This window comes from Microtus oregoni, unplaced genomic scaffold (genome assembly GCF_018167655.1).
Source record: "Microtus oregoni isolate MIOR12 unplaced genomic scaffold, Mior012 000085F_ref0000168, whole genome shotgun sequence".
Taxonomy (NCBI): domain Eukaryota; kingdom Metazoa; phylum Chordata; class Mammalia; order Rodentia; family Cricetidae; genus Microtus; species Microtus oregoni.
Window position 1 is genome coordinate 4092752 of NW_024544551.1, and position 22384 is coordinate 4115135.

The 22384-nt window shown below is 46.0% G+C and overlaps 1 protein-coding gene across 3 annotated transcripts in view; it reads left to right on the forward strand.

Moving 5' to 3' along the window:
• The first annotated feature begins 170 nt into the window (after positions 1 to 170).
• LOC121441955 (sorting nexin-24) overlaps positions 171 to 22384 on the forward strand; it is a 138009-nt gene continuing 115795 nt past the window's right edge. Inside the window, exon 1 of one of the 3 annotated variants that reach the window (XM_041643380.1) lies at positions 171 to 418. In XM_041643380.1, the coding sequence (XP_041499314.1) occupies positions 359 to 418 (60 nt within the window). In that variant the 5' untranslated portion in view covers positions 171 to 358. Of the gene's footprint in view, positions 419 to 5821; positions 6173 to 22384 lie in introns of those variants that run through there. The other 2 variants (XM_041643379.1, XM_041643381.1) reach the window with 2 other exon arrangements.

Consider the following 22384-nt stretch of genomic DNA (forward strand, 5'->3'; position numbering starts at 1 on the left):
TCATTTTCCGTCCTCCACTGGCTCCTACTCTGGGGTGGCGCCCCGCAGATCCGGAGCCCGCAGGGCAGGAGAGACCCGGGTGGCGGCGCCCCGCGTGGCCGCGCACACCCGCCGGTGCAGACTCCGGCCCGCAAGCCCCGCCTCCCGGGCCCAGCTGATCCGCGCCGCCCTGCAGGCCCCACACTTCGGCCCCGCCGAGCCTCACGCCGCCCGCGCCCGCTGCCCCCGCGCCGCGGATCCCGGTCCCGGCCGAGCACCTTGGGCTGCGCGCACGCGCGCGCGCGCCGGGAGGGCAGCGGGAGGCGGGGCGGCCTGCACGGTGCTGCGGAGCCGAGGGTGGCGCGGCCTCGCCGCGGCCATGGAGGTCTACATCCCGTCCTTTCGCCACGAGGACAGCGATCTGGAACGCGGCTACACGGTAGGCCGTCCCCGCGGATTCCCCCATCCCCGATAAACCCCCACTCCACCCCGCCAGAGCGGTCGTCATGGAGACGGGAGCCCCTCCCCAGCGCGCGCCCCCCGGGCTCCATCCCTCCCCCCCCCCCCCCCCCCTTTTACGGTCCGCGGCCTCAGGAGCTTTGGGAGCGGGCCCAGCTACCCTCTGCTTGCTGTGTTGCAGGTTCTTCATGGCTTGCAAGTTCTGTAAGGTTTGTTCCGATGGAAAATGTGTTACCAAAAGTGGGGGGAAAAGAAGAAAAGAAAAAGAAATCAGTCTTTGTGGTTGTTCATTAGCTAGGGTAATACATAGATTGATTTTAAATTTTTTTTTAAAAAATGGATTTTAGCGTTTGCTTCTTTCTAGCTCTGCAGTGGCTTGAAAGGGCAAAATAAGGTGCTTTTACCTGAGCACATGCCCTGTACCTAGTGAGTGTAGAGTTGCCCAGAAATTTGAGACAGGTGGCTTGCTCTGAGTAGAGACAACCACAGAGATCAGCCCTGGACTCTTAGAGTGACAAGTTAAATGAGTGAGGTATTGCTTGATTTCCTCGGAAATCTAAGCTCCTTCATCTAGATAGCCACTGCAAGCGGTAGAAATGCGATTGGTTAGAACTTGCAAGAGGTTATTTCTTTTTTCTTTCTTTCTTTTTTTTTATGCAGTTGTTGGAGAACAGAATAGAAAGATCATTCCAGACTGACAAACTTAGTTTCTTCTCTTGTAGACTAGCAGCTGTATTTCCTTTCTGTCATTTCATTGGCCAGAATTTTTTGTGAAATATCAAACAGTAGTTGTGATGCTCTCTGCTGCTTGTCCAGGTGAGATGCTGAGTAAGACCTTTGCTGGCTCAGTCGGCCTTTAACAGATGGAAGGTGTGTCTCCATGTTTCTAGTTTGAGGATTAAGAACAGGGGTGCTACACAATGTTCCCTTGAGGGTCTGTAGGGATGTTTAGGTTTGGAAGAAACTGCGGAGAGCAGCCTGGATGGATTGCCGTCTGTCGCCGTCTTATTCACTGCTGATTCTCTTACTAAGCACTTACTAACCATATCATCCTGGCACAGCCTTGTAACCCTGCTTCCTTCCTCTAAATATTCTTGGTGTCTTGTGACAGTCTGTCTAAGCCCCGAGTTTTTAAAGTGAAAACTAAACTGCCCTCTGAAAAGATGCCAAAGAGTTCCCCAAAAATGGCTAACATGCTCTCCATGGTCAGGAACTAGGGAGAGGAAGCTTCTGCGCTCTTGCAGTAAACCTCTTCTTCTGTAAATCTCCCAGGCACTTAACATGTGCTTAATTGGGTATTCTGAATATTCATTCTTAAAAGAAGATTGTAGGTCAGTGGCAGAGAGCAGTTGTCTGCCTTCTACAAGGCTATGGGTTCCATCCCGGCACTGCAAACACCAAATATCAACAAAGAAACCTCGGAACTGGTGCTCATTCCAGGGGGCAGAAACTTTGGCTGTGTTTTATTCTTCCAGCAATCTCACCTCTCCTGTTAGCATCTTCAACACCTTGCTTCTCAGAGGCATTCTTTTGGTGCTTACAGGTAAAAGACAAACGTTAAGGCCCCTGGGCTTCAGGCAGCTCCAGTTAAAGTTAATTACCAGCAGGAAATAAACCTTTTTATTTCTTTTTCTTTGGTTTCTCTGTGACTTTGGTGCCTGTCCCAGAACTAGCTCTTGTAGATCAGGTTGGCCTCAAACTCACAGAGTTCTGCCTGCCTCTGCCTCCCGAGTGCTGGGATTAAAGGCGTGCGCCACCACAGCCCAGCGCATTTTTGAATAGATGGCAATTCAGCTTCGTTATCCAACATTGAAATTGTTTGCCTTCTTTACATACTGTTTAAGATTTCATTACATATATTTATATGTGTGTGTGTGCGCGTGTGGTGTGTGTGTGTGGTATATAAGCATGTGTGTGTGTTCACGTGCAAGCGCACACTCTTGCTCCAGCGCGCATGTGTGCATGCGCCACCATTTGCCTGTGGAATGAGTGAAAATGAATGCTGAAGCATGCATGGGCAGCCCGTATGTGGCGGTTCTGTTGAACTTGTCCATATTGGGTTTCATGGTCTAAGTTGATGAGGACGACTGACCAGGTCTCTTTCTTTACATGTGGAAGTCAGCGGATAATTTTTGGAGTCGATTCTCTCCTTTCAGAAAGTGGGTTTCTGGAACTGAACTCATGCCTTCAGACTTAGCTGAACATGCCTTTATCTTCTGAACTGTTCCTGCCAGCCCCGTTTGTTTGCTTGAGATAGTGTCTCCACGTGTAACCTAGGCTGGTCTCAAAGTCAAAGCAGTCCTCCTATTTTCAGATTCTTTGGTGCTGGGTTTCCAGGTGTGCTACCATATCTGGCCTGATTTTTTTTTTTCATTAGAGAACCTGATTTTCCTCCCCAAAGTATATTACGTAGTGATTATGATTGTGTTTTTACATTAAAAGAACATGGCATACAGTTTTAAGTACTTCCATGATAGAGAGTTTTATTAGAAAGGATGAGTGTTCTGGAGATAGAGATATGTCCAATCAAGCTACATCTCTCATCCAAAAGGGAGCAGAGAGTGTATTCATTCTGTGCCAAACACGAATGATCATGCTTTGGGACACATGGATTCAAATTGCCCCAAATGGCATGCTCCACTCCGGAAGTGCTTATAGGAGCTTTTATAGCCACAGGACAAACCATAGTCATAAATCAAGGCATTTTCCAAACACATTTGTTCAAGCACTTACTATTGTGCCCATGTCTCAAGACCCCCGAACTTTTACTCTTATTGGGATGTTTAGTAGGACTGAGTTCATCTCCTGGTTGGGCCTTGTCTAAAATGGAGTTCTTTTTCAAAATGGAGTTTGTTTAGTCCCTTTATTCTCTTCTCTTCTTTGTTCCGAGAGCCCCATCATGGGTCTTGATCTTGTCTTAAATTATCTAATTCCATCAGAGCCCCTGGCTGATAGCTGGTGACCATTATCTGAATTGCCCCAAGCCTCTCTTTCATGAATTATACCAGCCTGTTTAGGATACAGAGTTAGGAGTAAGATAATATGAAGAGGTGGCTCAGTAGGGTGGAGATTAAAGTAGTCAGCCAAGGGAACTGTTAAACCAAGATTCAAACCCTCCCTGATTAGCCTCTTGTTCTCTCTCACCTTGGGCATATTGTCTTTTACCACCCCGCTATGATCTATACAGAAAGAACATTTTTCTCCTAATGCAGCTCAGAGTGCCCCTTGCTGAAGAAAAGTTAGGTCTAAGCATCTTCTATTTTGTAACATGACTTCTGCTGAAGACGTTAGAGATTTCTGTAAGTGAGAGACAGAGTTTTTTAATCACTCTGTATCTGTGTCTGTAACAGCGCGTTGGCTGGAATAATGCTGATTTTGAGTAATCAGGGAGGCCGTCTCCATTCCCAGCTTGCCTAGGCTAGCTCCCAGCAATATACTTAGGGTAAGAGTGGACATAGGTTTTCTCCTAACTTGCCCCATGACTGGGGTTCCTAGTCTATTTAGTGGTTCCTTGTTTGAGTGACAAATCAGCCTGGGGACCAGTTGCACCAAAATACAGAATCCTTTGCTGTCATTAAGGATCTTGTATGGGCACATCAGAGGAACATGCCTACCAAGTATCTTTAGGAGGAATTAGACTTCCTAGGGAGGTGGGAAGGGCTGAGGTTTGATTGCATAGTGCTCGTGTGTCATTTGGCATGGCACCTATACAGAACCCTTGACCCGTTACTTCTTCAAGGGTCAGGTTGGCCTTAGATTGCCAACAGCATTGGTCATGCTCAGTCTCCAAGGGGTAATTTCCCATAATAGCAATGCCCTCACAATAAGGGGGTGCAGTGTCATAACAAAGCCAACAAGAAGGTGTTAAGTTTGGCTCAGTAGAATTTGAAACCATGAATGATCTTTGCACCAACTCAAGAAGCAGGTCCGTCTCAGCTGGGCCCCTGCTCTGGGTGATGGTGCTGTCAACTGCCGTTAACATCAATGATGACAGTAATAACAATATCAAATGAGGAGTGGAAGGGGAGAGCCAGAAAGAAAAAGAACACATTACAGTGAAAGACACCAAGGTTGAGGCCTGGGGAGTTACTGTCATGGTGTTGCCAGCCAAGAACGTGACTGTTGTCGCTGGGGCATGGAGATGGTGGGCTTAGGTTTAAGGGGCTGAGGTATGGGGACAGGCTTGGGCTTGGGCCTGGGTTTAACTTGATTGGGCCCTATCACTTTTACAGTGGTAGGATAGCCAACAAGCAATCTTACGGTGACTATAGCTCCTGGGTTAGGTGCCTGTCCAAACCATTGAAGCTTATCCTAATGTCTGATTTCCCAAGTATGTCCTTTGATCCATGTATCTTCTCTTCTCTACCCCACCTTGGTGAAGGTTATATTTACAGGGTTACACCAGTGCTCCCGACAGCCTCCCACTTGCATTTGCTTAAGACTGGGGAGAAAACTGTGTGCTATCCATTTTATGCTGGGGGGAATGAGGCGTTTCAGGGAGATGTAATCCTTCTTAAGAGGGGGGTTCCCCCATAAGTGCCTAGTGAACACATAAGACCAACTGGCACAATACTAGTCATCCCATCCCCCACACCATAGCTGGTCTTTCCAGACTCTGCCGGCTGGATGTTGTGGGCATATATAACAATGTGGTTCCCTGCGCTGCAGTAGTGAGAAGCAGTGGGCAAATGAGGGCCAATGTCTGGGTCATGGGGGATAGAAGTGGCAGAGATTCACAGTTATATTGGGGAACACAGTTAAAATGGGGCCAGCTTTAGACACTTGGACTATGATGTTCTTATCCTGAATGTATCCCCGAGTAGTTCTTATGAGTTGCCAAGTCAAATTTAGGGGGGGTATGTGGATTTCCCGAGGAACATCTCATAGGCACAGTCCATACAGATAGCAAAATCATTAAGATTGCCACCTCTTGGAACACCGAGTTCACAGCTTGAGTGGGTTGCTTGGGTCCTTGGCAACCTCCCATCCATCTCAACGGTGGTCTTTGAGTGCGAAGGGATCAGCAGTCTGGCGTGGGTATAGTGGATCCAGGAGCTATGCTGTCAACCTTGATGGCAATCGTGTAGTCATGCCAACCGCCATCGAGGTTGACGATGGCATGGTCAGTGGTCAGTAGAATGACGAAGGGTCCTCTCACTGGGTTCTAGCAGATGTCTCTTAGCATAGACCCAGCCCCCTGACTGAAACCTATGGTGTTCAAGAGGGACACCGGACTCATTAAGGGCCCGAAGCTTTGGCCATACATGATTCTCTGTATAGAGTCAAGAAGTTCTCGGTCATCCAACTTTGCCAGGAGTTCTGTCTGCAAGCTGGGGACAACAGGGATGGGGTACCAAACATAATCTCAAAAGGTGTCAGCCCCATTTGGTAAGGAGAGTTTCTAACCCTAAACAAGGCACAGGGGAGGAGAGTCACCCAATCCGCACCAGTCTCTAGGCCTAATTTAGAAAGGGTTTCTTTTAGAGTTCTATTCCTGCATTTTACCTGTCCTGAACTCTGGAGTCTATATGCACAGTGTAATTTTCAATCATTTCCCAGGACGGTGGCTAAACTCTGACTCACTTGGGACACAAAAGTTGGTCCATTGTTTGACCTATCACCGTAGGAAACCCCTACCCGCGCAGGATGTCTTCTAGAAACTTCTTCACCACCACTAGTGCCAGTGCTGTCTCATGTTGGTGGGGAATGCTTCCGATCAGCCCGAGTGATGGAGGTGGGTCTGTATATTATCTGTTGTTTTCATTGGTTAACTAATAAAGAAAACTGCTTGGCCTGATAGGACAGAAAATTAGGTAGGCGGAGTAGACAGAACAGAATGCTGGGAGAAAGAAGCCAAGTCGGTGAGTCACCATGCTTCTCCCACTCCAGACAGACGCAGGTTAAGATCTTCCCTGGTAAGCCAGCTCGTGGTGCTACACAGAATATTAGAAATGGGTTACATCAATATGTAAGAGTTAGCCAATAAGAGGCTGGAACTAATGGGCCAAGCAGTGTTTAAAAGAATACAGTTTCTGTGTAATTATTTTGGGCATAAGCTAGCCCTGCGTGTGGCTGGGTACTAGGAACATAGCCCGCCGCTCCTATCACAACACCCAAGAAGGCGTCTTTTAACGCTAACAAATATTTATACTCACATTTGCCAGATTTGACTTCAGTGAAATCCACCTCCCAATACACACCAGGCTTCTTTCCTCTGAGTCGGCTCCCAGGGTGTTTGGGATTGGCAGCAGCATTGGTTAGTTGACAGGCCTTCTATTAGAAACTATGTCCGCGATTTTCTGCTGCCTGTCTCTGATTTTAACTTCAGAGCGCCTCAATAAGTCTTGGGTTCTGCGAATCCTCCTATGAGAGGAGCAGTAGATCTTTGGGAGCAGCTTCTTTCCCAGGTGGTCATGTGACATGACTTTACAATCAGCTGAGCGCCACCATCCTTCCGGACATTGTGTCATAGGGAGAGACTTTATCCAGGTCAGGTTCTCCTGGCACTACTTCCCGGGCAGTTTCATCTGCCAAATTGTTACCTCTGGGAATAGGTCCATCCCCCTAGTGCCCAGACAATGTATGATGGCTACTTTCCATAGGGCTTAGAGAAGGGCTAGAATCTCCTCTTTATTTCTGATAGTCCTTCCCCTCTACAGTTTACAATCCCCTCTCTTTATCTGTTGCCCCACGCACCTGTGCCATCTCTCCAGCCCCAGTGTGTGATTTCTTAACAGGCAGCAAAGGTATGTTCCAGGCCGATTGCACAGGCCAGAGGACTCCCAAGTCTAATAATCGCCTGATATATGGGATGATGCCCTTCTTTCTTGGCCTCTAAGGGCATGGGATGCTTACAGACTTTGACTGGGTCTGCCCCCGATTTGATCTCTACGTAAACGGGGGGTGTGTGTGCACAGCAATGTGCTGCCAATCCCATACCCCCTGTTTCGGCCCATTCCAATGGAAACTTTAGGAACCATTTCCAGAGAAATGTATCTGAGCTTTCATTTTTGCCAATAGATCTCGGCCAGTAGAGGATAGGGGCCGAATGAATGGGCTACCATCCCATTCCTAAGTCCACCATTCTTCGGGTGGTCCATGAATAGGGTTTTGTCCCTATGGCTCCTTGAACCCAAATCTTTTTGTTGGCCATGGCCCATCAGCCTTTAAAATTACTAAAATTTGAGTTCCTGTATCTACCATGAAATTGCCTATCTACTGTGAAGTTTCACAACAACAGTTTGATCTGATACCTGCAAGGACGCCTGAAGGTGGCAGATATAAGCAGATGTTGTTTGGGCACCCTGGTGGGGTCACTTTGACCAGTGCAGACATAGTGGGTGGCTTTTCCTGGAATTGTTTCTAACTCTTACTGGGCCCGAGTTCATCCTGGTTTAGTCTTGTCTGAAATGGAGTTCTTTTTCCAAACGAAGTTTGCTCGGTTCCTTCAGTTAAGCAGTGGGAGAATCTGTGCTGTTGGTCGCCTGATGCTATGCGATGGTGTTCTTAGCTTTAGGGTCAGTGGAAGGCAGTGGTCTGTTGAGAATACATGGCCAGGCTTTTACCTATGTGTTAGAAGGCTGCTGGGTCAAATACAGAAGTATCTGATAAAGCTTCTATTCAGGAAATGTGATAATCCAAGGTAATTTTAGCTCTGAGCAGCAGCTTTTCGACTCTCCACAGCCAGGAAGTTCTAGACAATCCAAGAATCATCATTTAGATGTGACTTAGAGTACTCGGCTCCCAGCTCACGGATAGAGTGCTCGCTGAGGGTACTGGAGGGCTTAGTCTCAAACATTTCAAGAAAATAAACAAAATGAAACAAGGTAATTGTTGCTTCTGTTGATAGTCACCTGCCTACTTGCCTCCTGAGGGTTTTGTTTTTGTTTTGCTTTTTGTGGGCTGGGGTGACTCACTTTCTTAGAGAGACCTTAGCTATTCTGTAAACATGTGTTTGCTGCAGCTGGGCGCTGGTGGCGCATTTGGGAGGCAGGTGGATCTCTGTGAGCTCAAGGCCAGCCTGGTCTAAAGCGCTAGTCCCAGGACAGACTCTAAGGCTACAGAGAAACCTGGTCTCAAAAAAAAAAAAAAAAAAAAAAGGCAGAGGCAGGCGGATCTCTGGGAGTTCAAGGCCAGCCTGGTCTACAAGAGCTAGTTCCAGGACACGCACCAAAGCTACAGAGAAGCCCTGTCTCGAAAAACCAAAAAAAAAAAAAAAAAACACACAAAACAAAAAACAAAAAACAAAAACAAAAAAAACATTGTGTATGATGTACATTTGCCAGACACTAGGTTGCCAATGTAACCGATTTGGGGAGTCATTTGGGGTTAAACTTAGCAGTTTGAGAATCTCACTTGCGGTGATAGTTTGTGCATACTTTAAATTTTTTACTTAAAAAAAATAGCTTAGTTAGGTTGCTAGACCAAATTGTTAAGGTGGTTTTCTTTTCCACTTCAAGTTCGTGAGGCAGCCGACGTCTTGTTCTCTCTGAGAGACAGCTATTATAGCTGCACAGCCATGATTCATTCAGCAAACATTAACCAAGCGCCCGATGCTCACTGTTCTGGGAGTAGAGCCGGGAGTGGTGTTCCAGCTGAAAGAAAGAACAGTTTAAAATCGGATCCAGTTTCTAAAATAGAAAGCTGGTAAAAGCGTGTACTCTTGAGTGTAAAACATACCTTTAATTCATAGTGATTATGTATTTAGTGAAAAAAAAAAAGAAGTCCTATAAATTCTGACAATCCCCTGGTAAGGAGGTAGAAGCAGAGGCAGTTTCTCTTCCTCTTGGCTGAGAGTTCAGCGGTCCTCGAGGTCACTAGGTTCTTAGAAAACACTGCTGAGCGCCGTGCCCACGGGCAACCTAAGCACTTGGGCTTGGAGGCGGGAGAACCTAGAGTTCAAGGACAGCCTTGGCTCTCCGGTGATTTGCCGTGTCTTAGGTTGAGAGTGGAATTGAAGGCTGGAAGGGTGATGTTCCTGCCCCTGGGGGGCTTCTCTGAGTCTGGGGGCAGGCGTGGAGCTGGCAGGGAAGTGTTGGGTTCCAGGCTGGCTGGTAGAGCCCCGTGTGGGCCACTTCTGCTGTGCCTGGGGTGGGGGAGGGTGCTTAGGAATGCTGACTTTGAAATCTGATTAGGGTTTTGCTAGCGTGTGAATTTTAAGAAGAGGAAGTACAGGACAAAAATCTGAGAGAACTGGCGTTTCAGACTCCAGATACTACTAACTAAATAAACTGGGGACCTCAGACTCCAGATACACCAACTAAATAACCTGGGGGAAAAGAGACCTCCCACCCAGTCAGTGTGATCTCCAGAGAAGCAGGCCAGGCTGTTGTAAGGAAAGAGCAGATAAACTCAAGTGTTATTTCCCAGGGTCCTGGTTCTCTCTGCTTTTCTTCTCACTGAGCCGTCATGCCCCCGACTTTGCAGGCAGTGAACTCCTTGGAGCTGGAAGCAGCATCTGTGTCCAGGTGCAGGGTCAGACTCAGCACGTGAAAACCTAATGAGTTAGGAGCTCAGACCTGATAGAGAGGCTGTGACCTGAGGCAAGCACAGCCAGGAGGATTAGGTGGGGTCGGTGAGACTGGAATTTCAAGTCAGTAGCAGGGATTGTGCAAAGACATTGCAGGGAATCAGAGGCTGAGTGAGCGCTGTAAAGAGCTGTGGACTTTGAGTTCCCGGGTAGGAGCTGTTTGGGGAAGGAAGTAACATGATTAGCTTTGCATTTGGAAATCCTCTATCAGTTCCTTTGGGCAGCGATGACTAGAATTCCGGTAGACCGGCTACTTTATAAATAACGGAAATTCATCTCTATAGTTTTTTAAAGTGAAAATTCCAAGAAGGAGGTGCTGGCAGGTTCATTGTCTGGTAATGGCCTGGCCCTGGCTGGTAGTTGGTGCCTGCCTGCCTCTGCCTCCCAAGTACTGGGATTAAAGGCATGTGCCACCCACTGCCCGGCTCTTGTCCTTAGTTTCTATGTTTACTAATCCCATTTCTGAGGCGTTGCCTGAATGACCTATCTCCCAAAGCCCCTGCTTCATAATATTGTTACCCTAAAATGAGGGTTTTGTTGTTTTGTTTTTTAGTTTTTGAGACAGGGTCTTGTTTGGCCCAGCTGACTTTTAATTAGATTCCATATAGCTAAGGAATCTTGAATTCTAGATCTTCTAACGTCCACTTCCTGAGTGCTGGAGTTACAGGCTTCTGTAGTGATTTGGGGAATCGTTAGAGACACCCTTGACAGGGCGGGAGTGTAGTTGAGGGGCAGAATGTTTGCTGGGTATACTTGAAACTCCGTGTGTGTCCCTAACAACAAACAAATAAAACTTGAAGACAAATATATAGTTTGTACACACACACACACACACACACACACACACACACTTATGGAGCTGAGGATATGGGTTGGGTTTTAGATAGCCAGATGGGAAGCTTGAAAACCTAAGGCTTTGAATATGACTCTAGTCCCAATACTATTTGCTTATTTGTAATTACACTTTTAGCGTGTTGCGCTTGCATCTGTGTACGTGTGTGTGTGTGTGTGTGTGTGTGTGTGTGTGTGTCTGGACATGCAGACCATAAACATCAGATTATGTTCTTACACTTTATGCTTCCTGAAGATCCAAATCACATTGTTGAGATTGAGCTTGGCAGTAAGGCTTTGTCAGTGCTGTTGCCTGCTGAGACACCTGTCCAGCTTTTGTTTTGTTTGTTTTTTGTGACAGGATTTCACATCTGTATCCTACCCGGTTTGTCTTGGAACTCACCATGTAACCTGGACCGGGATCTCATGCCGTTCTTACCCTCTCAGCTCCCATGTGCTCGATTTTTCCCCATGAATGAGCCACCTCAACCAGCAACACCCATCTTTTTAATGGAGATTATCTGAACTGTTAGGCAGAGTTGATCAGTAACCAAGATGGGTCTGGCCGGTGGCTGAAACAGGATGTTTACTTGCGTGCCAGACCAGCCTAGCAAGACCGTGTCCGAGAAAAACAAAAACAAACCAGGAACAGAAGCCAAAGAGGGGGTCATCACGGCAGAGTGGTGTTGGTGAGACAATTCATATTTACAGACACAGCTCATTTTTGGGTAACAGCCTAGAAGCCACTTAAGAGACAATATTCAACATATTATCCCCCAGGTGTCTAAGTATTTCCATCCTTTGACATGATGGGACACGTCACACATGTGAGTCACGAGCCTTTGCGGGGTCAAATGACCCTTAAACTAGGGTTGCCTGAGATCATCAGAAAACACAGATATTTGCATCAGGATTCCTGACAGCAGCAAAATTATAGTTATGAAATCACAATGAAAATGATTTTATGGTTGGGGATCCCCACAACATGAGGAACTGTATTAGGGGTGGCAGCATTAGGAGGGTGGAAAACCACCTGTTGTAGAACTTGTAGAACATTTGCTCCAGTGGGAGCTGAGGTCTGGGACTTTCTGCCTTCAGAATTTTAACACTGGGGATGAAACCTTTTGGGGTCGTGGCCTTCAAGGTTTTGCTTTCCTTCCCCGCCCCCCCCTTTTTTTGAGATAGGATTTCTCTGTGTACCTCTTGCTGTCCCAGAACTTGTTCTGTAGTCCAGGCTAGCCTCAAACTCAAAGAGCCGCTTGCCTCTACTTCAAGTGCTGGGTTTAAAGGATTACAGGCGTGCACCGCTGCCACCACCACCGGGCCGTCTTCAGGATTTTCAGCTGCAGGGGTCTTGCTCTCACTATCTAAGACTATGACACGAAGGCTTGTCTTGTCTTGGCTTACTGACTAGTGCTGACTGGTAGCGTACCAACAGCTTTTTCTTCACGTCAGGAATTAGTGTGCGTACTGAGCATATAAAGCACTCAAGGAGCCAACCAGAAATGGTGAAGGGAAAGGATTGGGGGCAAGGGAGAGGGGCAACCAAGAGAAAGGTACCTGAGTTCACCCAAAGTGCTGGGGCTTTCTCCTATGAATTTGTGGTTTAATGTAAAGAGAGAAAGGTCTAGACTGTAGAAAGAAAAAAAAATGCAGAGTAGGGATGTAACTGGGTAGACTGTTTGTCTGGTGTGTACAAGGGCTGAGTTCAGTCTCTGGCTTCAGTACTCTGGAGGGTAGAGGCTAGAGGGTCAGGAGTTCAAGGTCACAATCCTGTACACAAACAGTTTGCGTCCATCCTGGGCGACATAATTTATATCCTGTCTCCAGAGAATTTACCTTTGAATTAACTCTGGTTCCTGCCTTATTGTCACTGCCATTTGATACACAATTTGAGAATGAGACTGAGGTTGAGTGAGGGAGCCTGGCCTTTCCATCTTACGTTTTTTTCTGAGTAGTTTGTACCTACTGAGAAAAATTGTAGACTTTGTATACCACATCCAAAGGCAGAGAGCATACTTCCTTATAATAAAGGGGTGTTTGCCTCGGAAACCCTGAGCCAATAAATGACCTTTCAGATCTCATTATTAGTTCCCAGTCAGCCTGCTGATAAGGGAGCCCTGTGTGTGACTGGTGGAGGCCAGGGTTCCCTGAACCCTTAGGGAACAAGAAGGATAGGTTAGCTAGTTGGAGAGAAAAGTGGGGAATTTCTGGGGCTGGGTGAAGAGCCGGTCTTTCCCTATCACCCAACCCTTAGGCATGCCGTGGGAGAAGTGCAGGAGGACACACTGAGACCGCAATGTCCTCTGAAGTCACGGTCATCCATCCTATGCCCATGAGATGAACGAGGCCTTTGTTAACCGTGCAGCACTGGCATAGGGCCTATTCACACCGAGTGTAGCAGAAGCACACGTTAAATATTTATTAAACGATGAAGTCAGGTGTGTGTGAGCTCTGATCCCTACTCTTAAAGACAAAAATGCAGTTTAAAAGTTCCTCTTGAACATCAGCACACTCACAGTGATTGCTACATTGTCAAAATAGGGACTTTGGTGTAGCTCAGCGCTAAAACGCTGGCCTTGGGTTTGATCCCTTGAATCGCGAAACAAGCAAGCAAATAATCACCATTTTTGTATGCATGAGGCCCTCAAACACAAACAATAGCTAAACAACTTTCAAAGTTAGTACAAGAGGATTGAGTTTTGTAAATAAATTATTTAGAAATTTGGGGATACAAGTGTTAGAAATATTTTTTAATCTTACAAGTGCTTTAGCAAGTACCTTTAAGGTGTGGCAGCCTGAATGGTGAGGTTTTCTATTACTGATGAAGACAAACACTGAGTGAGTTCTTCAAGGCTGGTTCCTTCTGAGTTCTAGAAACCAGCCCACCCCAGATTGTCTACCTAGGCAAGTGCTCAGGAACTCCATGGAATTAGTAATATGAACCACAACGATATGCTCTAATTTTGTATAGTATCTGGCCTAGTTATCATTAACTATAAATTTCTGGTAGCCTAGAGTCCCCTTAAAAAAGAGTCTCAGCTGAGTGGTTGTCTTTGTCAGCTTGGCCAGTGGATGTCCTTGTATGGGATTGTCTGGATACAGGAGTGCTCATGGGTTGTGAGAATGCTGGCTGGGCTGGGGAGATGGCTCAGCAGTAAGAGCATGTATCGCTCCTGCAGAGGCCTGGAGTCCAATTCCCACCACCACATCAGGTGGCACACAACTGCGTGTAAACACACACACACACACACACACACACACACACGAGAGAGAGAGAGACAGAGACAGACAGACAGACAGACAGACAGAGAATAAAATCTTTTATTTTTATTTTGTATTATTTGGTGTGTGTGTGTGTGTGTGTGTGTGTGAATACCTATGGAGACTAGAAGAAGGTGTTGGACCCCCTGGAGCTGGAGTTGCATGCTCTTATAAGCTGCCTGATGCTGTGTGATCCTGTACGCTGTGAATATCTGTTGTTCTTACTGGTTGATAAATAAAGCTATTTTGGCCTATGGCAAGGCAGCATAGAGCCAGGCAGGAAATCCAAGCAGAGATACAGGTGAAGAAGGGTAGAATCTGGGAGACGCCAGCCAGCTGCCAAGAAAGCAAGACATGTAGAAAATGAGGTAATGCCACAACCACGTGGCAATACCTAGATTAATAAAAATGGGTTAATTTAAATATAAGAGCTAGCTAGTAATAAGCCTGAGCCATTGACCAGACATTTATAAGTAACTTTAAGTCTCTGAGGGGTTATTCAGGAACTGTCAGGCAGGAGAGAATCCTCTAGTTACAGCCTAGCTTGGGTGCTAGAAAGCAAACTCTAGTCCTTTGGAAGTGCAGAAAACACTCAACAGCTGTTGATTGTTTAAGCTATCTGTCCAGTCCCCTAAAAATAATAAAGTAAATCTTAGAAATAAAAAGAAAGCTAAGTAAGTATGAGACAGCGAGCAAGCCAGCTAGCAGTGCCGCTCCATGGCTTTTGCATCAAGATCCTGTTAAGGTTTTGCTGGTTCCCTTGGTGATGGACTGTGTGATCTTTAAATATAAGATGAAATAAAGCTTTCCTACCCCACGTTGCTTTTAATCAGAGTGTTTTATCGTAACAACAACAATCAAACTAGAACACTACCTCAGAATTTCCCAGACCAGTTCACTCTGCAGGCTGGCCTGGAACTTGGTATGTAGATGAGCACCCGAGTGGTGAGATCACGGGTTTATCTGGCACTAGGGATTGAACCTATGGCTTTATCTGTGCTAGGCAAGCACCCTAGCAGCAGAGCTACATCTTTAGCACCAAACAACGATCTTGAATAATTACTTCTTTGCTCATACCACCTAAACACTACGTCTCACTTTATGTTGTTGATGTATGGATCACTTATGAATTTAAACATTCATGTGTTTATACGCAGTACTGGGAATTAAACCTAGGGCCTCAAACAAACTAGACAAGAACTTTTATCTCTGAGAGGTAGCCTGAACTGACATTTTACATTTATTTCTTTAAAAAATAGATTGTGTGTGTGTGTGTGTGTGTGTGTGTGTGTGTGTGGTGTATAAAGAGGGTAAGGGCATCAGGAATCAGATCCCTAGATCTGGAGTTACAGGCAGTTGTGAGTCACCCATTGTGGATGCTGGGAGCCGAACTCTGGTCTTCTGAAGAGCAGCACACCCTTAGCCGCCTCCCCAACCCCAGCTTTCGTACACTTTGAGCTGAGTTTCATTAAGTTACCAAAGCAGTATTTTCTCTTTCAGTCTCCTAGCTGGCTGGGATGATTGGCCTGCCCACCAGGCCTGGTTTTTCCCCCCTGGGTTGGTAGTGAATGCATAGAATCATAGTCCTTGAGTGGGCAGAAGCAGGAATACCAGGAGTTGAAGGCCAACCCAGGCTCCATAGGAAGTTCTAGGCGAGTTTGGACCATATAAGCAGACTGCCTGAAAAAAATCAAAAACCACAGCTAACCAAACAAAAAGGACATAAATTTTGTTTTTTTTCCTTGTGTGACGTGTAATACAATGCTGTCAGTCACAGGGCATCCAGCTTCTGCCTCTGCCCTCACGCTCTTTCCTTCCTCTCTCATCGATTCCCACTTAAAAAAAGACAATACACGTGAAGGTTGTTGCCAGCACTCCACTGAAAGTAGGACATTCTGTTTTCTTGGAGAATAGAAGGACTTAACTGCAAATATATGGACTCTTTAAAATGGAATGGAAAATTAGATGTGTTATTTTATGATGAGGTTGTGGTTTCTTCTATTCTGGACATATGCTAACAAGTAGCAGTCTACTGTGTCCCCAGTCCTTTTCTTATGTAGGCGGTAGTGCATGCAGAGAACCCCCTCTGTCTTCTTTAACAGTTCCTGTGTGTATGTTCCTGGTAGGGCGGGGATAGCGTACATGTTATGGCGTGTCAGTTTTCTCCCTCCATCATTGAGTGAGTTCCAGTAATGGAACTCAGGTCGCCAGGCTTACAAGGCAAAGCGCCTTTACCTAATGAGTTGTTCTGTTAGCCCCAGCCTTGCCTTTTTCTCCACCTCACCGTGGTTCCCTGAGATACTTACAAGGCAGTTTCTATAAGAATGCCCTGATCTCTGCCATAGTTATATTGCCTTCTGTTGGCAGACTGCCATCAACAAACTTGTGAAAGGCATTTCTTTTTCTTTTCTCTTTTTGTTTTGTTCTTGTTGTTTCGAGACAGGGTTTCTCTGTAGCTTTGGAGCCTGTCCTGGAACTAGTTCCTGTAGACCAGGCTGGCCTCAAACTCACAGAGATCCACCTGCTTCTGCCTCCCGAGTGCTGGGATTAAAGGCGTGCGCCACCACCGCCCGGCTCGTGAAAGGCACTTCAGTTTCATTCTCTTCTACTCTGTTTTGAAATAGGCTCTCATGTAGCCCAGGCTGGCTTCTCCTATTCCTCTGCCTCTGCCTCCAAAGTGCAGGGCTTACAGGTGTGTGATAACACAAGTCTTTTGAAATTATTTTCTTTTTTCTTTTTTTCTTCTTTCTTTTGAGTTTGGTTTTTCAAGACAGGGTTCCTCTATGTAACTGTCCTTGTTGTTCTGGAACTAGTTCTTGTAGACCAGGCTGACCTCAAACTCAGAGGTCTGCCTGCTTCTGCCTCCCAAGTGCGCCTTTTGAAATTCTTGTTAGTATGTCTTTAGATTCCACATAGAGGTTACTGGGTCAAAAGTAGATGTGTGTGGCATTTTGGTGGCACTGGGGTTCCAGCGAAGCCTGCCCTGCCTGACTTTGCAATCCTGTCGCAGTGTATGAATGCTGCATCCGCACCGGCTTGCCAGCCAATGCTGTCGCTACTGTTGCTCTTGGAATTCTACCAATCTGATGGGTGAAGCTGGACACGGTGACACACCTGTTGTTCCAGCACCCGGAAGGTGGTGTTAGGAGAATCAGAACGCTAACATGATCCTCGGCTGTATAGTAAGTGAGCTTGATGCCAACCTGGGCTACATAAGACCCCCACCCCTCACTTTTTGTAAGGTCAGTCTGGTAACATGTGCAGTCGTGTTTTAATGTACTTTTCAGTGTTCATAATTTATTTTTTGTTTGTTTGCTTTCTCTGTGTTACAGCCCTAGCTCCCTGGAACTGTACCTGTAGACCAGGCTGGCCTTCAACCCATAGAGATCCACCTGTCTCGGCCTGCTGTGTGCTGGCATTAAAGGTGTGCACCATCACTGCCCAGCACCAGTTTATTTTTGAGACATACTCTTACAGTGTAGGCCAGGCTGGCTTGCCCTCCTGTCTCAGCTTCCCGAGTGCTGACATGACAGGAACGAGCCACCACACGTGGCTTAAGAAAAACGAAAAGATTGTGGAAATGCTAGATTGAGCAGAGGGCCTCAGGCTTGCTGCACAAGTGCGCCGCCCCTGAGCTGTTCCTACAGCCTTTCCTAGTTTATTATACTTATATTTAATGAGTCACAGGGAATCACAGCATCCCATTGACAGAGAAAGCGGTTCCTTCTTCACTAGCTGCTCAAACTGAAAAGAATGTCAGCCTCACAGATTTATATGTGGGCTGTAGATCCATAAAGAAGGCAAATGGAAATAAAATGTCCTAGTGAGAGATGCCTCCTTGGAGTCTGGGCTAGCAGCAGAGGTGGGTATTTTGTCTTGTACCGAGACTATTTATCGACAAATTGGGCTAGTGGGAAGAATGTTATTTCCAAAGCAGGATTCCCATCAGGAAGGGCTCTGTATCTGAATGCAGCTCTCCCTGAGCTTCCCCAGAGAAAAGAGAAAATTGGAGTCAGACCGTGCAAGGCTGGGGAATCTAAAGGCTTTTCATAGAAGCGCCACGCCAAAATCCTATGGATTGCCCAAGAGTTCCAGGCATCCAAGTCCTAAAGCATTGCTGGGGGTGGGGAGGTGCCTCTTGCATCTGCAGGTGTGGCTGGCATGCTCACACACTTCAGCTCTTTGAGGTAACTTGTACAGAGACTTCAGAACTGAGGGGAGTCTCATATACTAAGCAAGTAAATGGATTCTTCTAGCCCTAAGGGTTATCTGGGATTTTGTTCTTTTGGGGTATTGTTTTAGATAAGTCATGAGTATTAGTCACCCATGAGCTACGAGCTAGTAAACCTCTAAGATAGAGGACTTTGGGAAAGTCACTATATTTTCCAAGCATTTCTTGATTAATTGCTTTATACTCTAGGGAAACACGAGGGAAATAAAGTATGGTTCGCCTGGCTGCACGCTTGGTTCATAAAAACATGCAATCATAGACAAATGTCTGACTTGTGTATGTTCGTAAATGGTGTGATCTGTCTGCCTCTTTCTCTCCTTCCACCCACTCACACACACACCCGCAATCCACCCACCCTTCCGTCCCTCCATCCGCATGCTCTCAGTGTGTAGTACAGGCTACCTCTTAACCCATGACTCTGCCTCAGCCTCCCAGAGGCTACGGTTACAGCTGTACACCACCACATCCCAGTTTGGAAGCCGAGTTTTAGAAGCTGATAGTCTGTCACAGAGGAGAATATCGTCTCGTGGTTACTGAACGTTCATTTTGATTTGACTCTGGCATCATCTTTTTGCCGCTTCTCTGCATTCCCAATCTGGTACAAAAATGCCATTTAAGTGATCCTACTGCACGTACTGGCTTTGTAGGAGCCTAGGCAGTTTGGATGCTCACCTTACTAGAACTGGATGGAGGTAGGGGTTCCTTGGTCTTTCCACAGGGCAGGGAACCCTGATTGCTCTTCGGGCTGAGGAGGGAGGGGCACTTGATGGGGGAGGGGGAGGGAAATGGGAGGCGGTGGCAGGGAAGAGACAGAAATCTTTAATAAATAAATAAATAAATAAAATCACAAAAAAAAGAGTTCAAAATAAATAAATAAATAAAACCAACAATGAAAAAAAAAGAAAAAGAAAACTCTGGGAAGGGTTTTACTAGTTTTTCTTTATTTTTTTACTTACCGGAAAACTTCAGAAGGAATGAGTGCTGTTCCAGAAAGCCGAAAGCTCTTTTAGACCCCACATTATTTTCTGTGAAGATTGATTGGGTGTATTTAAAATATTGGAATGTCCCCTCTCTCATTACCTTTTTCTTTTGGGGGGGGTGGTATTTGAAATATACTAATGTCTGTTTCTGATGTTTATTGGAGAAGTAACTTAGTTAGCTTTGCAGTTTATAGTTGTCTCACAGATGCCTCCCCCTCGTTCTCAACCCAGAGATCCAGAGGTTCTTCTAGGGACTCTAAGCTTCTTTTCCGCTCTCACCCCATCCTTTCCCTTACTGATGGGATTCCTGTTATTGTTCAGATGACATAATGAGGCAGATTGAGTCTACAGGATGGCTATGTGAACTATTTGCTTATCGTGATAAGGTCTTGTTTTATAGCCTGGACTGACTTCAAACTCATAGTGATCCTCCTGCTTCAGCCCTCTGAGAACTGGGATGACAGTTGTGTCAGCTGCACACCTGATTTATGAGTTACGTTTCACAGAATCGTTCTCATTTTATTGCGGCTGGAGAGGGGCTTTAGGGAAGGTGCTGCAGGTAACATGCTCAGTTAACTTAAGGAGTATTTTTAAGGAGCAATGTTGTTAGTCTCCTTGAGAGGTGGCTCTGGCTTAGGAGAGTTCTGAGGTGAAATGGTGGCAGGTAATGGGATTCTAGATAAAATTTGATCGTGAAACTAAAGACCCGCTGGCAGGTGGGAGAGAGGTGAGAGACATGAGGAACCAATTCTTTTTTTTTTTTTTTTTGGCTGAGCAAATAGAAACGTGATAGTGACAATTCACAAACACTGGAAGCCACACCTTGGCTCATGCTCACCACCTTCCTTCCTCACTTTGGGACATGCTTGGTTTGAAATATTTGCCTAAATATTCTGTTGGGTCATTGGTGCTGATTCAGAGCTGTCTCTAAGTCCACCGTTTGTCAACTGGGCACTCATGCAGAAATCCTTCAGCCATAGTTAATTTGCCCCAATAAAGACAGTGACAAGTCAGCCTGATCTGGTACAGCTGTCCTGGGTTCAACCAGAAATGCAGGGGCCTCTTGTCCAGAGCAGGAGGCTTCCACTGACATCTACCCTTCTTCATACACTATCTTGCAGAAAATTAACAATTCTTAGTTTGCCATGGTAGACAATCAGTATATTTTTATTTTACATGATGAGGAAATTAAAGAAGAAGTTAAGATATTTGTTTAGCATGTGTCTAGCAGACCTTTGGGACAGAAATGGCAGGAGGTTGTCTTGACGGTTGCCATCTTTCCGTGTCTGTAACTGGTCATGTGAGTATAATCACTGTTCTCTATGTGTCTGCCTTCAGCAAGCATCTCAGCTGCTCATGATTCACCCCGTGGGGTGACCCAGACCACCACTTATGAAAAATCTGGGCCGTTAGCGATCCTGCCTAAATTGGGGTTCAGTTGTCTTTATATAAATGTATTTTTTTGCTTCCTTAGTTACGCTTATTTATTGGGGTAGGATGGAGTGCACAGGCCTCAATCTTTGTGTGACGGTCAGAAGACAACTTGTAAAAGTTGGCTCCTAAGTTTTACTGTGTATGTTCTGGCCATTAAACTCGGGTTGTCAGACTTGGTGGCAAGCACCTTTACTGCAGAGCCATCTTGCGAGCCCACTTTATTTTATGATGTGATATTCTAAACCGTCAGCGGCAGAGGAGTGTGGACCAATGACACCACTCTGCTGCTGTCCTCAGCAGCCTACAGTGTTCTTTTCAGAGACTTCATTAAGAATAGAGTTTATGAGCCTGGCAGTGGTGGCATACACCTTTAATCCCAGCACTCTGTAGGTAGAGACAGGTGGATCTCTGTGAGTTCGAGGCCAGCCTGTCTACAAATTAAGTTCTAGGACAGCCAGAGCTACACAGATAAACCCTGTCTCGAGAAACCAAAGCAAAAATAGAGGAATAGAACTTCTGAGAGTTTTCATCACAGGGTTAATAAGTAGGCTTAGACACCATGCAGGACACACCCAGGTGGGGCTGTGGGCCTCTCAAGAGAGAGTCACAATTAAGTGTCTTTAGAATACTCACATATATAATTTGGGTGACTTCTAAAGTTCCATCTCAAAGGACTGCTCAGGAGCCCAGATGAGATCACACGTGCTTCTTTGATGCACATAGGATTGCGCGTTGGCTTTCAACTGCAGATCTACTGCTAACCCTGCCTGTTTTCTCTGAGTTCTAACACAAAATGAGTAACTTTTCTTTGCCTTTTTCTATTTCTTTAGATACTAATTAAATCCTAATATGGTTTCTCTGATGCCCCGGGCAACCCCACACATTATACAGCTGCTTACAGACCTGCATTGCCGGCCCTAAGGCGAAGGCGTGACCTTGTCTCTTCTTCATCTCTCCTGGCTGCTGCCAGGATTTAAAATGCCTACCCTATTGTTAATCTCTCAAACTAATAAAAGGTCCTCTAGAGCATCCAAAACAAAACAAAGTCATGAGGGTTGGAGAGGAAGTTAGGTTTTGTTTTTGCTGTAAATAAAAGTTTATAATCTGGTTTATGAACTACCCCAAAATATCAGGTTTATATCTTGGGAAGGACTAGGCCACACTCAAGACTGGAAAGCTCAGGCTTTCAGAGTGGTCTCTTGCTATTTTAACATTCTTATTTGAAGTGCATATAGAAGTACATGTTGTATGTAGGTGTCCTCAGCAAATGCTAATTGTACTGAAATTCTTGACTCTTTGCTGATGAAGGCCTTCAGCCAGACTCTGTAATGAGGGTTCCTTTCCCTTTCCATGACCCCTTGATTACCAATAAAAAGCTGTGTCCTTGTATGTAGGGGGAGCTGCGGGGGGGGGGGGGGGGGAACTAGCCTGGAAGTTTTCCCTCCCTCAAATTTTCTCTCCCTCCCTCCCTCCCTCTCTCCCTCCCTCCCTTCCTTTCTTTTTGGTGCAGGGTCTTATATAGCCCAGTCTGGCCTTAAACTGGATTTATAGCTAATAAGTTTTTTGATCCTCTCCCCCATAAGTATCTCTGCTGATTCAGTAAGCCAGATCAACCTGAATTAAAATAATAGGTTTACAGGAGAGCAACTCCCCGGAGGATCCTCCAGTCCCTGAGAC